The 17,109-nt window shown below is 47.5% G+C and overlaps 1 protein-coding gene across 1 annotated transcript in view; it reads right to left on the bottom strand.

Annotated features, from left to right (window-relative positions):
* Positions 1 to 16,882, bottom strand: part of LOC140396853 (anthrax toxin receptor 1-like) — a 142,347-nt gene extending 125,465 nt beyond the window's left edge. The window contains exon 1 of the mRNA XM_072485631.1: positions 16,571 to 16,882. Coding sequence (XP_072341732.1) covers positions 16,571 to 16,677 — 107 coding nt within the window. The 5' untranslated portion in view covers positions 16,678 to 16,882. The remainder of the gene's footprint in view (positions 1 to 16,570) is intronic.
* Positions 16,883 to 17,109: the final 227 nt, after the last annotated feature.

Raw genomic sequence — 17,109 nt, 5'->3', positions numbered from 1 at the left:
TGGCATCTGCTGTTTCCCGGCAATGTTTCATCAGCTTGAGATCTGGGCAGAGTTGTTAAAATGCCCGGTTCAATCCTCCTGCGCCGACGCCACCTGGGGCGAAGAGTTAAAGATCACCGTGAAGGGAGTTCCTCCCACCGTCGACCTTGCGGTTCCTTCCGAGCCACCCCCCAGCCGTCTGCACACTCTGCTTTTCAGGTAGAGGGCCCACAGTTCTCTTCAGCATCACATTACTGAGGTCCCGAGGCTGCCCAGAAGTTTGGATTGACTGGGGTGTGAGTGTGTGTGTGTGTGTGTGAAGAAGCAGGTCCATTTGGAATGTTGCCCGAGCCACAGGAAGTTAGATCAATTCATGACTGACCATGAAGAATTCTGAGACGCCAATACGAATGATTGCCGGCAGAACTGTCATCAATGACAACAATTGAGTTCCCGCTTTGCGATATCTGCAGCCCAGCTGCACACAAAATGTTTGTTCTCGTTGGGAATATATTAAAGAGTGAAGAATCAGGACTCTAAATAGAAACGGATGTTGCAATTCCACGTGATTGACAGCAACAGGGGAGCATCCAAAAGTGGAGGCCATGGCTCCGTGGGGAACACTTCCATCAGGTGACCAAACTCCACTCTGCACACTTGAGCATGAAAATCTCGGTTGCAATGCTGAGCGAGTGCTGCAGGCACCGCCTGTTGAAGATGGAGTTAACCTTTTTATCGTATCGAGTCTGGTGTGTCCGATTGTGGGATTCCTTCAATGAAAAAGAAAAGTTGAACCCAGACCAACCCGATGACCCAATACATCTTTCTAGTGGCCTGCAGTGTGTGAAACGATCTGCACCACCCGTGATTCCCAGCCGGGATCATTCACCAGCACGGACAATCAACAACAATTAACACTGGCACGTCATAAAACGCCCCAAAGAGCTCCACAGCAGTTTCCAAATGAGTCATGGCAGCAAGCAACACACGGCGTCAGGTCAGAGGCAGCCGAAAACCTGCTCAAAGTAGGCGATCTTTCAGGGGGAAAGCGAGGGGGCGAGGCCAGGAGGTGGAATAGAGTGGAGGGGTTGTGGGGCGAGAGGTGCTCACAAAGTTAGAGCAGCGCCATGGTTTGGGGGAAGAGGGGGAGGGGAGATTTGAAGACAGGATTGAGAATTTTTCGACCTTGTTTGACCGGAAGTCTATGTAGGTCAGAGGTCACAAGGGTGATCGGGAATGGGACCTGCTGCCGGTTGGCACGTTGGAAGTGAGTTTTTGGATGAACTTGAGTTTTAGAGGTATGACCGTGGGAGATCCGGGCAGTGAAATAATCAAGTCTTGCCTTCCTTTATTTTTTTTTATAAAGGGAAATGTGGCAGTCAATCTGTGCACAGCAAGATCCCACGAGCTCCAACGTGAGGGTGGCCACATCACCTGTCTTTTTGCGACGCTGGTCGAGGGGCCAAGGTTGGCCAGGTCGCCGGGGAGAAAACTACAGTTTTCCTGGCAGATTGGTTCGGTCCAGCTGAGGGAGCAGACAGGGAGGGCCTCAGCCTGGCACCTGACTTGGCTCCTGTAGGACTGAGCTGGGCTCTCAGCAAGGGGTTTCTGGTGCGCGGGTCCTGAAACGGAACTTGGAACCGAAGAGCTACCAGCCGAGCCACAGCTGCATGGCGAGGCAGATGTTGCCCTTCATACGGGTGCGGAATCTCAAACCAAGGTTTTTCAAAGACTTCTCACTTCTCGCCGCCAGTCAGCTGTCACCGGTACCCGACCAAAACCAAATCTCAACACATTCGACAATGGTGTCACGTGTCAGGCACGAACAAACTGAGGGGTCAAGAATGGGACAGCCTCCACTGGGAAGGAGCTCTCGGTATAGGCCCAAAGCCTGACTCAATTCCTGCGACCTTCCCCGGGAGAACTCCAGCTTGGACAGTATCGCGGCAGACAAGGATTTGTCTCACTTTGTCACCTGCCTCTCAGCGAATCACAGTGAAGGGCAGTGATATTTGTCCTGCACACCAGGATTGAGGCCTGGTCTGGCCTGTCCAATGCGAGTGCTCTTCCAGCAGAAAGCCACAAAGTATTAAACACTGGAGCAGCACAGACTGTTCAAGCTCCCAGCAACATTCCCAGCAATATCATATTTTCCACTGAACCCCTCGCACTAAGTAATGAGATTATGGTGCTGCGATTGCACGCTGGTGCCAAGCTGTAAACGTCACTCCAGGAGGAAAAACTACAGCAATTTTCTCACCTGCTACTTCACTTCACGCCCTGCAGGCATCTTGCAACCAAGTGGGAAGAAAGGGGCTGCTCTCAAATATCACATTCGACATCAGCAAAAAAATGAAGCAACATGGACACAGGGACTGAAGGAGGTGACGTTATTTCTGGGCGGGCTTTGTTGAAGGGCCCAGTTCTTGAGGGGCAAGTGACCCGAAGTCATGTTACATCTTTGCCATCAGAAACACTGCAAGGCTTGTTAGAAGTGGGACTGCACATGGGGGGAAAACAGACACTTGGCTCTGGACGGGGAAATTGGGACCAAGGGAGTGGGAGGGGGGGGATGCCGGGTGCCGGGGGTAGCTGAAAGTCTTGTCAAAGTTTTGAGAAGCCTTTGCAAGAGGAAAAGGGAAATAGGCGTGTCGAAAGGATTCAGCATGGGGATTCCAGACAGCTTCGACTTAATGAAGAAGTATTTTTGGGGAAAAGGGCTGCAGTTGGTGTCAAGTGTTGTTGACCATTAGGAACTGTCGGGCAGGAGATACAGAAGTCTGAGAACACACACAAACAGACTCTTTCTTCCTGGCTGTTACCAGACTCCTAAACAACCCTCTTATGGACTGACCTCATTAACACTACACCCTGTATGCTTCACCCGATGCCAGTGTTTGTGTTGCCCTATTATGTATTTTCTTTTCTTTCATTTTCATGCGCTTAATGATGTGTTGAGCTGCTCACAGAAAAAATACTTTTCACTGTACCTCGGTACACGTGACAATAACAAATCCAATCCAACATCAAATAGCAACAAGTCCACGTGTCTCAAACAACAAGTTTATTTTTCCAGGTGCTGCCCCCTTTAAGAGAGGATTGATTCCCATCGATGTCAAGACGTGGGTTCGGATGCTGCTGTCTGGATTCCACAGTTACTGCAATAACATGCTGTAATTCCAAACCAATAACTTTGCAAAGCGGTGCCAGTGTGATGTCTGCAGATTGCTGCGGTAATGATATCAGGTCTGTCATTTGCCTTTCTTTGTGCAGTCTCCCAGGCCATGCCCAGCTACCATTCGCACCCAGTCGGAATGAGCTGCTGCCCTCGGGCATCCTGTTGCATCCATGTCTTGAATTTAAATTGGCTGTTTATTTTGCAGCGGGTACATGCACAGGCACTGACATTTCGGACCGGACAGTTATCAAGAACAAGCAACGGAAACAGATGTCAAATTTCTAAAATTCACAACCCACGATCAACTCATCTCAGCATTACCCTGAGACAATAGTGGCCGGGATCCGCCTGCTCCCAGATTCCCACCCCAAGTCAATGGATCTTGGGCTGGTCCGTCCAAACTCCTGTCCCACCCGTGGCTTCAGCCTCTGCTGCCAAGTTCTAAACCCTTCCCCGAGGAGGAAAACAAATCCCGTCAAAACTCCCTCAGCTTTCAATGAGGTTATCTCGGTGTTGATGAAAGCGATTGAGTGTTAACCCATCCTGCTCAATGTCTCCGCCTCGGACAAGCCTCTTATCCCAGGATTCAGCCTACGCCGAGGCAGGTATATCCTCATCCCAGGATTCAGCCTACGCCGAGGCAGGTATATCCTCATCCCAGGATTCAGCCTACGCCGAGGCAGGTATATCCTCATCCCAGGATTCAGCCTACGCCGAGGCAGGTATATCCTCATCCCAGGATTCAGCCTACGCCGAGGCAGGGATACCCTCATCCCAGGATTCAGCCGACACCGAGGCAGGTATATCCTCATCCCAGGATTCAGACGACACCGAGGCAGGTATATCCTTGCTTTTTGACAATGTTGTGTACACCATTCTAGGTGTGGTCTCACCGATGTTCTGCACTAGTGCAGCAAAACTTTCATGTTCTCTGGGCCCCTTGCAACATATCATTTTGCCTCGCAAATTGCATGCAGTCCCTGCATGCTGCCTTGGTGAGTTTCTTGGACGAGAACACCCAAATATGTCCGAAGGTCAACATTCCAGAGCTTCTCGTCACTTTCTACCGTTCCTACTGAAATGATGGTTTGAAAGCAACCTGCCTTTACAGCACTTTTATGTTAATGCGCACAGAATTGGCCTTTGAACACCTGCAGCCGGGGAGGGAAGGACGATAGTCGACAGCAAGAATGCAAAAGGGAGATAATGGAGACGGTGGTATGGGATGAGGGTGTTTCGGAGAGCACAGAGAGAGGATTCCAGAGGGTACAACAGAATGGGTGAGTGGCGTTGCCACAGCGGAGGGCGTTGTAGATAGAAGTGGAGGAAGGTGCGTGTGGGAACAAAAGGTAAGATGAAACCATGAACAGACACTAGGACAGGGACGGATACGGCGAGATGTGAGAGCCAGGATGGGCATTGCAAGAGACCTTTCTGCATAGGTCTGACTGTGCTGTGAATGACCTGAATCGCACTTTGCGTTATTGCAACCAGAGCCGATGAAGGGTGGCATGGTGGCGCAGTGACTAGCACTGCTGCCTCATGGCGCCGCGGCCCCGGGTTCGATCCCAGCCCCGGGTCACCGTCCGTGTGGAGTTTGCACATTCTCCTCGTGCCTGCGTGGGTCTCACCCCCACAACCCAAAGATGTGCAGGGTAGGTGAATTAGCCACGCTAAATTGCCCCTTTAATTGGGGGGGGGGGAGGAAATGGGTACTCTAAATGTATAAAAAGAAAACAAACATCCAGAGATGATGGGAGGGGGAGGGTTTCAGACTCCTGGGGCACTGGGTCCAGTTCAGGGGGAGTTGGGACGAGGCGGTTACACCTGGACAGGACCGGGACTGATGTCCGCGGGGGAGCATTTACTAAAGTGGCTGGGGAGGGTTTAAACAAAAAGGGCAGGGGGATTGGCAACCTCTGCAAGGAGTCAGAGGATGAGAAAACAAAGACAAAAACAAAAGGCCGAGAGGGGAGGGGGGGAGGGGTAAGAAAAATGATAGGCAGAGAAACCAAAGGCCAAGTTTAAACAGAGCCTCAGTGGAAAAATATTGGGAGCCAGACAAGAAATGTTAAAAAAGACGAGCAGAAATAAAAGTTTTGTGCTTTAACGCGTGGAGCATTCGCAATAAAGCGGATGGACTAATGGGTATGATATAACCGGGATTACGGCGACGTGGCTGCAGGGTGACCAGGGATGGGAACTGAATGTCCAGGGGCATTCCGTATTTAGGAAGGGCAGACGGAGAGAGAAAGGTGGTAGAGTTGCATTGGTGGTGAATGAGCAAATTAACCCATCAGTGAGAAAGGATATTTGCTCCGACAATGTGGAATCTGTATGGGTAGAGCGGAGAAACACCATGGGGCAAAAGAAGTTGGTGGGCATCATTTGTAGACCCCACTGCAGTGAGCATGTGGAAATGTCATTAAAAAGGAAATTAGAGACGCTTGCGATAAAGGAATACCTGGAATTATAGGTGATTTTAATCTGCACAGAGGTTGAGCAAATGAAATTAGCCACAATGCCACAGAGGAGGAATTCCTGGAGTTTTTACGGGATGGTTTTCTGGACCAATACGTCGAGGAACCAACTGGAGAACAGGCCATCCTGGATTGGGTATTGTGTAATGAGAACGGAATCATGACAATCTAGTTATGCGAGACCCCTTAGGGATGAGCGACCATAATATGTAAGAATTTTTCATCAAGGTGGAGAGTGAAGTGGTTGATTCTGAGACTGGGACCCTGAATCTTAATAAAGAACACTACGATGATGTGAGGCATGAGTTGGATACGATCGATTGGGAAATGTTACTGAAAGGGATAACAGTGGATAGGCAATGGCAAACATTCAAAGAGCGCACAGGTGAACGGCAACAATTGGTTATTCCTGCCTGGCGCAAAAGTAAAATGGGAAAGGTGGCCGATCCATGGCATTCATGGCTTCCAAGGGAAATTGGAGATAATGGGCGGGATTCTGTCAGGCCGGGCCGGAGAATCGCTGCGACCGGTCGGAGGCCGCTCGCCACGGCCCCCCCTGCAGATTCTCAGCCCGGGGTGAGCCGAGTGGCCGTAATACAAAATGCGAGTCCCACCGGCGCGGAGAAGGGAGACACTGTGCATGCGTGCGTTGGTGCCAGTGCCACTATGCATGCGCGGACCGCGCGGCGCCCAGTTCACACCAGGATCAGCAGCTGGAGCGGTGAGGGTCGCTCCAGTGCTGTAGGGGCCAGAATTGCTGATCCTGAGGCCATGTTGACGCCGTCAGGAAACGCGACGGCGTTTACTACGGCGTCAACGCTTAGACTCGGGATCAGAGAATCCCGCCCGGTATTCGATCCAAGGACGAAACATACAACTTGGGTGAGGAAAAAAACAGGCCTGAGGATTGGGGACAGTTTAGAATTCAGTAAAGGAAGACCAAGGGATTGATTAAGAATGGGAAAATAGAGTATGAAAATAAGCTTGCAGGGAACATCATAACTGATTGTAAAGATTTTTTTTTACAATCTATATTGTCACAAATAGGCTTACATTAACACTGCAATGAAGTTACTGTGAAAAGCACCTAGTCGCTACACTCCGGCGCCTGTTCAAGTACACAGAGAGAGAATTTAGAATATCCAATTTACCTAACAAGCACGTCTTTCGGGACTTGTGGGAGGAAACCAGAGCGTCACGCAGACACGGGGAGAAAGTGCAGACTCCGCACAGACAGTGACCCAAGCCGGGAATCGAACCTGGGACCCTGGCACTGCTAACCACTGTGCTACTGTATAGGTATGTGAAGAAATAAAGTTTGGTGAAGACAAATGTAGGTCCCTTGCAGGCAGAAACAGGGGAATGTACAATAAGGGATAACAAAATGGCTGAGCAACTAAATACATACTTTGGTTCTGTCTTCACAAATGAGGACACAAATCAGATACCAGAAATGTTGGGGGAAGCAGAGTTTAGTCAGAGGCAGGAAGTGAAGGAGATCAATATTAGTCAGAAATAGTGTTGGGGAAATTGATGGGTTTGATGGCTTTTGACAAAATCTTGCATGAGAGATTAGCGTGTAAAATTAACGCACATGATTGGTTGGCAGACAGGAAACAAAGGGGAGGCGGTGGCATAGTGGTATTGTCACTGGACGAGTAAACCAGAGACCCAGAGTAATGCTCTGGGGTCCCAGGTTCAAATCCCGCCACTGCAGATGGTGACATTTGAATTCAATAAAAATCTGGAATTAAAAGTGTAATGATGACCATGAAACCATTGTTAATTGTCACAAAAACCCATCTGGTGCACTAATGCCCTTTCATGCACTATGTCCATTTTCAAATTGGTAGGCAGTGACCAGTGGGGTACCGAAGGGATCGGTGGTGCTAGCTATTCGCAATATATATATATGTATATATACAAACAATTTAGATGAGGGAACAAAATGTAATATCTCCAAATTTCCAGATGGATGGGAGGGTGAGCTGTGAGGAGGATGCAGAGATTCATCAGTGTGATTTGGACAGGTTGAGTGAGTGTGCAAATGAATGGCAGATGCAGTATAAGTTGGATAAATGTGAGGTTATCACTTTGGTAGCAAAAACAGGAGGGCCGATTATTATCTGAATGGCCAAAATGAAATGAAAATTGCTTATTGTCACAAGTAGGCTTCAAATGAAGTTACTGTGAAAAGCCCCTAGTCGCCACATTCCGGCGCCTGTTCGGGGAGGCTGGTACAGGAATTGAACCGTGCTGCTGGCCTGCCTTGGTCTGCTTTCAAAGCCAGCGATTTAGCCCTGTGCTAAACCAGCCCCTATAATAATTGCTTATTGTCACGAGTAGGCTTCGATGAAGTTACTGTGAAAAGCCCCTAGTCGCCACATTCCGGCGTCTGTTCGGGGAATATCAGGTGAGGGGAATGTGCAATGAGACCTGGGTATCATAGAACATATAGAACATTACAGCGCAGTACAGGCCCGTCGGCCCACGATGTTGAGCCGACCATTTATCTTTATCTAAGATCAACCTAACCTACACCCCTTCAATTTACTGCTGTCCATGTGCCTGTCTAAGAGTCGCTTAAATGTTCCTAATGACTCTGACTCCACCACCTCTGCTGGCAGTGCATTCCACACACCCACCACTCTCTGTGTAAAGAACCTACCTCTGACATCTGCCCTATACCTTCCTCCAATCACCTTAAAATTATGTCCCCTCGTGACAGCCATTTCCGCCCTGGGAAAAAGTCTCTGGCTATCCACTCTATCCATGCCTCTCATCACCTTGTACACCTCTATCAAGTCACCTCTCTTCCTTCTTCGCTCCAGTGTGAAAAGCCCTAGTTCCCTCAACCTTTCTTCATAAGATATGCCCTCCAGTCCAGGCAGCATCTTGGTAAATCTCCTCTGCACTCTCTCCAAAGCATCCACATCCTTCCTATTATAGGGGCTGTTTAGCACAGGGCTAAATCGCTGACTTTGAAAGCAGGCCAAGGCAGGCCAGCAGCACGGTTCAATTCCCGTACAGGCCTCCCCGAACAGGTGCCGGAATGTGGCGACTAGGGGCTTTTCACAGTGACTTCATTTTGAAGCCTACTTGTGACAATAAGCAATTTTCATTTCATTTTTCATACTGAGGCGACCAGAAGAGGACACAATATCCTCGTACTGAAGGTACGCGTGCAGGTACAGCAGGCGGTAAAGAAGGTAAATGGAATGTTGGCTTCATAGCGAGATGATTCGAGTACAGGAGCTGGGATGCCCAGCTACAATTATACAGGCCCTTGGTGAGACCAAACCTGGAGTATTGTGTGCAATTTTGGTCCATTTCTGTGGAAGGATTTTCTTGCTCTCGAGGGAGTGCAGCAAAGGTTTACCAGACTGATTCCTGGGATGGCAGGACAGACGTATGAGGAGAGATTGAGTTGGTTAGGATTGTATTCACTGGAGTTCAGAAGAATGAGGGGGGAATAGAAATCTAGAAAATTCTAACAGGATTAAACAGGGTAGGTGCAAGATGATGTTTCCGATGGTGGGGGGTGTCTGTCAATATCTGAGATATATAAAAGGCCATATCCACCGCCTCTACAAAGCTTAACGTCTCAGCAGCCAAAGTGCTTTCGACCACTTTCCTTATTTTCTTTGTTTCCCACGCAAGAGGACAACATTTACCATTGTTCCCCAAGAGGAAAATTATAAAACCTCCTGTGCTTGATTTGTATAGGACGCATCAGTATAAGCTATGAATTTTAAGTGCCTAAGGTCACTTAAAACCGGGAACCTCAAAACATACTCCTGCATTTTTAGTTTGGCCAAATGCTTTATTTGCTCTTATTAAGTCTTCCACTTTGGGATCATTCATTTTTGTCCTCAACTCTAAGACATCAAAACTCACATCCGGTCTAGTCTGTCTACCTAACCAATTCAGTTGCCCAATTAAACTTCGCAGTTGCTCTTTTTCCATCTTTGAAACCTTGCATCTTTTTGTGAAAACCCGGCCACGATTAATTGCTTTTGGGCTGATGCTTTCCAAATAAGATTGCTGACGTAAAGTTGCCCCTAACTTAGTCTGTCCAATTTCCAGTCCAATATATTTAAATGCACCGGAAGCCTGACTTCCGACCCTGAATTCTTTCCTCAAACCAGAGATTACAAAAGCTTCAAAATCACTAGTCCCACCCCACAAAAATTATTTGACATGCACCATAAAGATGCCAGAAAGGTTCCCTTTATACTGCCAGTAAAACATTAGCGGATCTACTTTCAACTGGTAACAGCCTAACTTTAACAAAACTGACCTAACCGAAGAATACCAGGCTCTAGATGCAACATTTAAACCACATACACATTTGTTCAACTTCAGAGTACCCCTTCTGTGTTAGCTGCTTCTTTAGGAGGACGGAGAAAAATGTCTCTCTGGAGCTGATGCCCCTGCAAGAAGGCAGCTTTCATATCTATAGATTTGCATTCCCATGCCTTTGTGGCTAAAAGAAGATCTTTAAAATTAACCTTTCCTGCCTTTAAATCCTGATCGTCTAAGTTTTCTTCAAATCCCCTTGTCACAAGCCTGGCCTTTGCCTTATAAGTTCCATCCGGAAGAACCTTTTCCGTGCAAATCCATCTGTGGGACAGAGCTCTTTGTCCCCTACCCGGTACTTCCGTGTATACCCCAAATTCACTCCGACTATGCAGTTCTTGCTGTTTAGCATCTTTGATAACTTTTCATATAATTTATTGGAAGCCACCAAAATCTCACGTGCATGTGGGCTTCTACTCCTATTAGTATTCGTAGTCTTACTCATGTTCCGAGACCTTGATAAACTACGTCCCCTCTTCCGCCTGATAACTTGTTCTACACTGCTACTGCTTGATCTTTCCAATCTGCTGTGGGATGTCCTTTCAAAATTCTCGACCTTTTCACTAACCGATGTACTATCTGAACTGGCACTGTGTTCCTGTGACCTCCATTTTTGAACTTTGTGTTCTCAATCCATTGTCTTAACTCCCTCCCCTGAATGCTGTACATTCAACCAATGTTTATACTTTCCAGTGGCCTTCCCTGCTCTAATAACAATTGCATCCTTCCATTGACTAGACCCTTCAGGCAAGTATGTCACCTTTGTACCAATTTTTGGTAGTTGTCCTTTCGGAAAAATGGCCTTATCCCAGATCTTAAGGTCCACATCCACAATGTTGTTAAAATCCCTGGCCAAAGGTAGGGTTACTATCGGTCGTGCTGGTGTCCTTCTGTACTTCCTACAAACTTCACAGCAATCACTAACCTGTTCTATCAGTTTAGTATAGTCGTCAACCCTTACCCCTGCATCTTTTAATAAATTTTTCAGCCTCCGAGGAGACGGATACGCAAATTGCCTATGCAGTTTTAATACAACAAGCTTTTTATCAGCTAAAGTCCCATTTTCAACTGCCATTAACACACCCTTCACAATTGTACTTGAAATATTATTTTTCAGTAATGGAATACAATAGTGTCCCGACTGTGTAAATTGTAAGTCCACCGTCTTTCCAAAATCTGTTGCCTTATCCTGTTCCATATCCAGTTTCATGTGTGCTTTCTTCATCGACGGTCTGCTCAGAAGCAAAGGTATCTCACTTGATACAACATCCGTGCCAATGAAATGATTCACTCCGGCAATATTGCAAGGGATCACCACTCTTTTCAGCGATTTCAGAGTAATATCATCCCCAAACCTGAAACTTGTGGAACTTTCAAATTCCTTAACCTTGTTACGACTTTCAGCATTCAAGGAGTCCAGGGAACAATTCCACACACAGTACATGTGCAGCCACTGTTCAGTACAGCACAATGGAAGGATTCTGCAACCAACACCCTCATTACTGGCGTAAAACTGCTTGTCAATAGGACAATGTCGTCTCCCTGAACACTATCTTTTTCCTCTTCTGACTCTTCCGTGTCATGTGTTGCTTCAAACACTCTATCATAATGTTTTGGACAGTTGAAGACAGAATGGTATTGAGAGTCACATCGAAAACATCGATTTATCATGCCCTGTGCATTTCTGGGGTTCATCTTCCGACTGTAAGTTCTAACTGGGTTTCTGTCTTCATAATTTCCTTGTCTCGATCTCCTTCTATAGTCTTGGGCCCTGTTCGTAGCCGTAAAATTTCTCCATCCGTAGTGTATCTTCCATATTCTGCTTTGTAGCAGACTGACCTCTTTGAATCATCAGAGCCATTGGAATCGAATGTTTGCCCAGAAACTTCTTTAAAGCTTTTGTCATCTGATCGAATAAGGTATCCTCATCTGTAAACTGAACTCCTGTCAAAACCAGGAGCCTATCCATGTTGCTCACTCTAGCACAGTCAAGTAATTTAAAGGCCAACACAGACTGTGGAAATTCCAGATTGTGTTTCTGCAGCCTTTTATATAGTCTGCCAAATTCCGTAAATGACAGGCACCGGAATGTGGCAACTAGGGGCTTTTCACAGTAACTTCATTTGAAGCCTACTTGTGACACTAAGCGATTTTCATTTCATTTCATTTCATTATATAGTCTTCCATGGAGAATTCCTCTATTTTCCCGAACTTATCAAATTCCGACCATGCTTCATACGCACTTAACAAGTCATCTTTCTTGTAAATCTTATCCATATATTGTAAGAGTCTCCAGAGCTTCTTCTGAGTCTAACTCGTCCAATTCCAGCTCAGAAAGCACTTTGTTTCGGATTTTACTGCCATATGGTAGCGAAAGAGCCAATGCCATACCTCGTTTTCTCTTTCCCAAAGCAGTTACTTTAGTCCACATAACTACTGCACTTCTCCATTTGTCGTACGATTCCCTTTCAGAGAATAAGGGAGGATAGTCTTTTCCAGCCATCTTTATCCTCGGTTCAGCCATGTATCTTTTTTTTTTTTCCTTCTCACTCACTCACTGATCAGGAAAAGTTGTATCTTTCAAACCTTCACATTTGCACAGCAACCATCCTCTGCTGCCATGGGTAGACGTTTTAGTTGCTGTGAAATGAAGAGTCTAAAGATCTTGATCCTTTTCACCAGACACCATTTATTTCACTTCCACAGCCTCTGCACAAAACTCTTAACACACCACCTGACAGAGGCCACCTGAAGCCCCTTTCCATATCAGTGTCAATTAATGGATACTTAACATAAATGAGACAACTAATTGCAATGTCTCTTAATGCATTACTTAACTCTTAACTCATTACTTAACAGTCCAGAGCCAGGGGTCACAGTCTGAGGATACGGGGTAGATCATTGAGGACAGAGATGAGGAGAAATTTCTTCACCCAGAGAGTGGTTGGCCTGTGGAATTCATTACCACAGAAAGTAGTGGAGGTCAAAACATTGTATGTTTTCAAGAAAGAGTTCGATATAGCAATTGGGGCGATGGGGATCAAAGGATATGGCGGGAGGGGGGGCAGGATTAGGCTATTGAGTTGGATGATCAGCCATGATCAGAATGAATGACGGGGTAGCTTGAAGGGCCGAATGGCCTCCTCATGCTCCTATTTTCTACGGTGTCCCTTCTGAGCCACGCGGTTTCGCAAACTGAGGAGAAGGAGCAAGTCCGGGACCTGTCCAAGGAAAACAGGGAAAAATCTCTGTGCAATTCTCTCTGGTGGGACCTGAACGTCCTTATTGTCACGGCAGGCATTTGGCTGGAATTGACTCCTGTAGCTGAACACCGGACAATTATTCCAACCTGTTCTTAAAAAGAAATGAATGAATGAAAGTGAAATGGAGATGAAACGGAAATGAAAACCGCTCATTGTCACAAGTAGGCTTCAAATGAAGTTACTGTGAAAAGCCCCTAGTCGCCACATTCCGGCGCCTGTTCAGGGAGGCTGGCGCGGGAATTGAACCGTGCTGCTGGCCTGCCGTGGTCTGCTTTCAAAGCCAGCGGTTTAGCCTTGTGCCAAATTTCCCATCCTCGGGAGTATTCTTTACGAAAGGTGTCCGCCGTGTCACTCAGAATGCGGGACATCCCAAAACCAGGAACTTTGACGTGATGCCAACATTTTTGTCTGTGAGATATTTAAGCGCAGAGGAGCTAATGCAGTGCCAGCTGTCAGCTCAGCAGATTTTCTTTTCGGAAAAGTGACTTTCCCCCCCCCCTACGCTTTACCCTGATCTCCATCTCTGGAATTCTCTCTCAAACCTTGTGATCCTTTCTTGTGATGGTAGGAAAAAGCTCCTTGGACTCCTTGTTTATTTATATTTTAAAAGTCTCCCTGTTTAAGAAAAAAGGTCTCCTCATTCAAGAAAGGATATAATTGCATTTGGCATAGTCCACAGAAGGTTCACGTGACTGATATATTGGGATAGTGGGGTGGGGGAAGGCTGGACTAGGATGATGAGGTGGTCTTATTGAAACATGTACAGCATCTTGAGGAGTCTTGACAGGGTGGATGTTGAAAGGATCTTGCCCCTTGTGGGGGAATCTCAAACCTGGGGTGGGGGTGGGGAGGGGGACACAAGTTTAAAAATAAGGGGTCTCCTGTTTCAGACTGAGATTGGAAGAATGTTTTTCTCTGAGGGTTGTGAATCGTTGGAACTCGCTTGCCCCGAGAGCGGTGGAGGCAGGGTCGTTGAATGATTTGAAGGTGGAGGTAGGTAGATTCCTGACCAACCAGGGAGTCCAAGTTTAATTGGGGGGGGGGGGGGTAGCGGGAATGTGGAGTTGAGGCCACGATCCGCGAGGTCATGACCTTATTAAACGGCTCGAGGGGCCAAATGGCACGCCCTTCCTCCGAATTCATATGTTTGTATGAAGAAATTAGTGTTGGTCTTGCTACACTCAGATGAGTGGGTTCCAGACCACGGAAAATATACAAAACACAGGTGCAGTTGGAAATCAGGACTGACTGAGGAGCTTTCGTGAATAAAAAATTGGCTTCACTTGAGAAGTCCAAATCATGCCAATCGGTGGTGACAGACTGACCTCTGTCGCCCTCGAGGATGTCAGAAAATGGAGAGGACAGTGCTAAGTCAGACAGACGGATCCTCCCCCATTCTGTGATGACGACATGATCCCAATGGTCTTCATTATGCTTTCTATTAATGAAGATACATCACCCAGTGTACAGCCGAAGGACGGATGTCAGGATGGAGCAGAGAAGGCCTGGGGAAGGTATAATAGAGGTGTTGAAAAACGACAAGGATTTTGAGAGAGTAAATGGGGAGAGACCATCCCGACTGGTGTCTGGATGGCTGAGTTGACAGACTTAGAAGATAATTGCCAAAAGGGAAAGGAAGGGGAAGGGCAATGAGACAAATATTTTTCTGCACAGCCAGTTGTTGTGGTGTGCAACACACTGCCTGAAAGGCCGATGGAAGGAAATTCAATAATTTCTTGAAGGGACATGTTGTACAGTTTTGAAAATGCTGAATTATTGGAACAGAGTCGGAGGACTGGGAACAATTGGATAGCTCGCGTATTCCTGGAGGAACGATAGCAGTTCGCTTAAGCTTTTAGGTCGTTGGCCCCTTCTGTGATTTGGTGTTATTGCGAATCTGCCCTGAGGAGTGCAAGACAAAAAGCTTGGACGACATGTGTCTTTTTTCAGAGTACTCAAGTTCTGCACTGTCGAGCAACAACCTGGATCGCTCTTTCAATGCATAGGTGTGATGGGCTGAATGGCTTCCTCCCTTGCTATTTGACCCTATGGTTACTCGTTGGAGTCCGGTGCACACTCGTCACTAGATCCAAACAGGGTGAAAAAGAGAGGGACCTGTGTGTCAGCATCCAATCTAACCACCAAGGTCAACATCTTTGGCTCATAAAGACGGCCAAGATTGCCTCGTCTTTGTTTAGCAATAATGAAGCTTTGACTCACTCCAATTTCAATCTGGAGCCGCCTCTTGTTTTTTCTTTTTTGGCTCCTAGAAAGACTCTCTTGACAGAGAACACAGTTAAAACAAGGACCGGGGGAGGGGGGGGAGGAGTGTGGGGCTGGAGGGAACACAGCTTTTGGACGGTCCTCACTGGTCGAAACATAAATCGTCAACACTTTCTTTCGAGGCACAGACAAACAGAACTGACCCTGATGTGGCAAACAGATGTGGACGGGGCAAAGCTTGCGCAAGAAACTTGACAGTAAACTGATTACCCACACAAGTACTTGCATGGCCATTATCAGAGGTTGAAAAATGGACAGCGAGGACACCGTTTGCTCCAAGCACAAGTTTATCTTTTCGGGAAAAAAAAAGTTTTTTCAGAACAAAATTTTAAATTGCCAACTAAGTAACAAGTCAGGAACCCTTGGGGGGGAAGAGAGGAAGTATAACATGGGAGACCAGCAATTCTTTCTCAGTGGTTGCTGGTGGGAAAGTGAATGGTTTAGCAAGCCCACACAAATCTGCTCTTGCTTATTTTTAAAATGAGACAAGAGGAATGGCAGGGTAAGGGCCAGCTCCGTGTGCAGCTGGCCTGTTTAAAGCTGCTTCTTGCCTCCCTTCCTCTCTCTCCCATCCAACAGCTCGGTCGGTTTTTGTTCCCCAACCCCCAGGTTAGGTTTGGAGCTGAGTGCTGATTTTAAGTTTGCTGCTCAAGCCCCTGTTTGTGGGGTGGGAGATGGGGGAGGGGGGGTTGGAGCTGATGCAGGAGTGTGGTGGGCCCTGTCACTCCTGCTGTGAGGGGCAGAGCTGCACATCTGCAGCCACTGGGAGAGAAAGAGGGACACACACATCTGCTCACAGCCAACAAGCTGCCAACTCTTCCCAGGCACCAAGCCCTCTGTCAGCCCCATGGCTGAGCAGGACTGTCAGTCAGCACCACCATCACCATTCCAGACACCAAAGTCCCAATCAGTCCCCAAAATAAACACAGGCAAAATAAAACAAAAACTTTTGTCCAGAACTAGCCCCCTGTCCCAGACTGACGAGCAGCGGCCCTGGGACAGACACACACACACAGTGAGCTACTCACTTGTCCAGGACAAAGTACAGGTCGAATCCTCCATAACACGAAGGGGTGACGTCGCTCTGAGCGCCGCAAAGTGACAACAGCGTCCCCAGCAACAGGTATGTGAGCATGATGAGGGAGGGAGGAGGTGAGGGACAGAGGGAGGGGGTGAGGGAGGAGGTGAGGGACAGTGCTTCCCACCGAGCTGAGCCTCTCCCTCCTCATTCACTAACACTCCTGTGTGTGTGTTCAGCTGGAGGGAGAGAATCCCGCTCCTCACTCACTGCTGCTGCTCCAGGCTGACTCTTCCCGCACACACAATCCACAACTTCTTTCCCTCTTCACCTTCCATCGCCACCAAGTGGCGGCAAGCATTAAATAGGCGGGAGGGGGGTGGGTGGGGGAGCTCGCCCCGTCCTCGCTGGGGGCCAGAAGCCCGCCCACTCTCTTCACAGCCCTCCCCATCCTTCCCTCAGCCCCACATCACAACAATCTGTGTCACTAATACACTCATATTGTAATCTTCATTGTCACAAGTACACTCATTATAATAATCTTCATTG

The sequence above is a fragment of the Scyliorhinus torazame genome, chromosome 20 (genome assembly GCF_047496885.1).
Source record: "Scyliorhinus torazame isolate Kashiwa2021f chromosome 20, sScyTor2.1, whole genome shotgun sequence".
In the NCBI taxonomy this organism is placed as follows: Eukaryota; Metazoa; Chordata; class Chondrichthyes; order Carcharhiniformes; family Scyliorhinidae; genus Scyliorhinus; species Scyliorhinus torazame.
The sequence above is the reverse complement of the archived record's forward strand: the minus strand, read 5'-3'. Positions and strand labels throughout refer to the sequence as shown.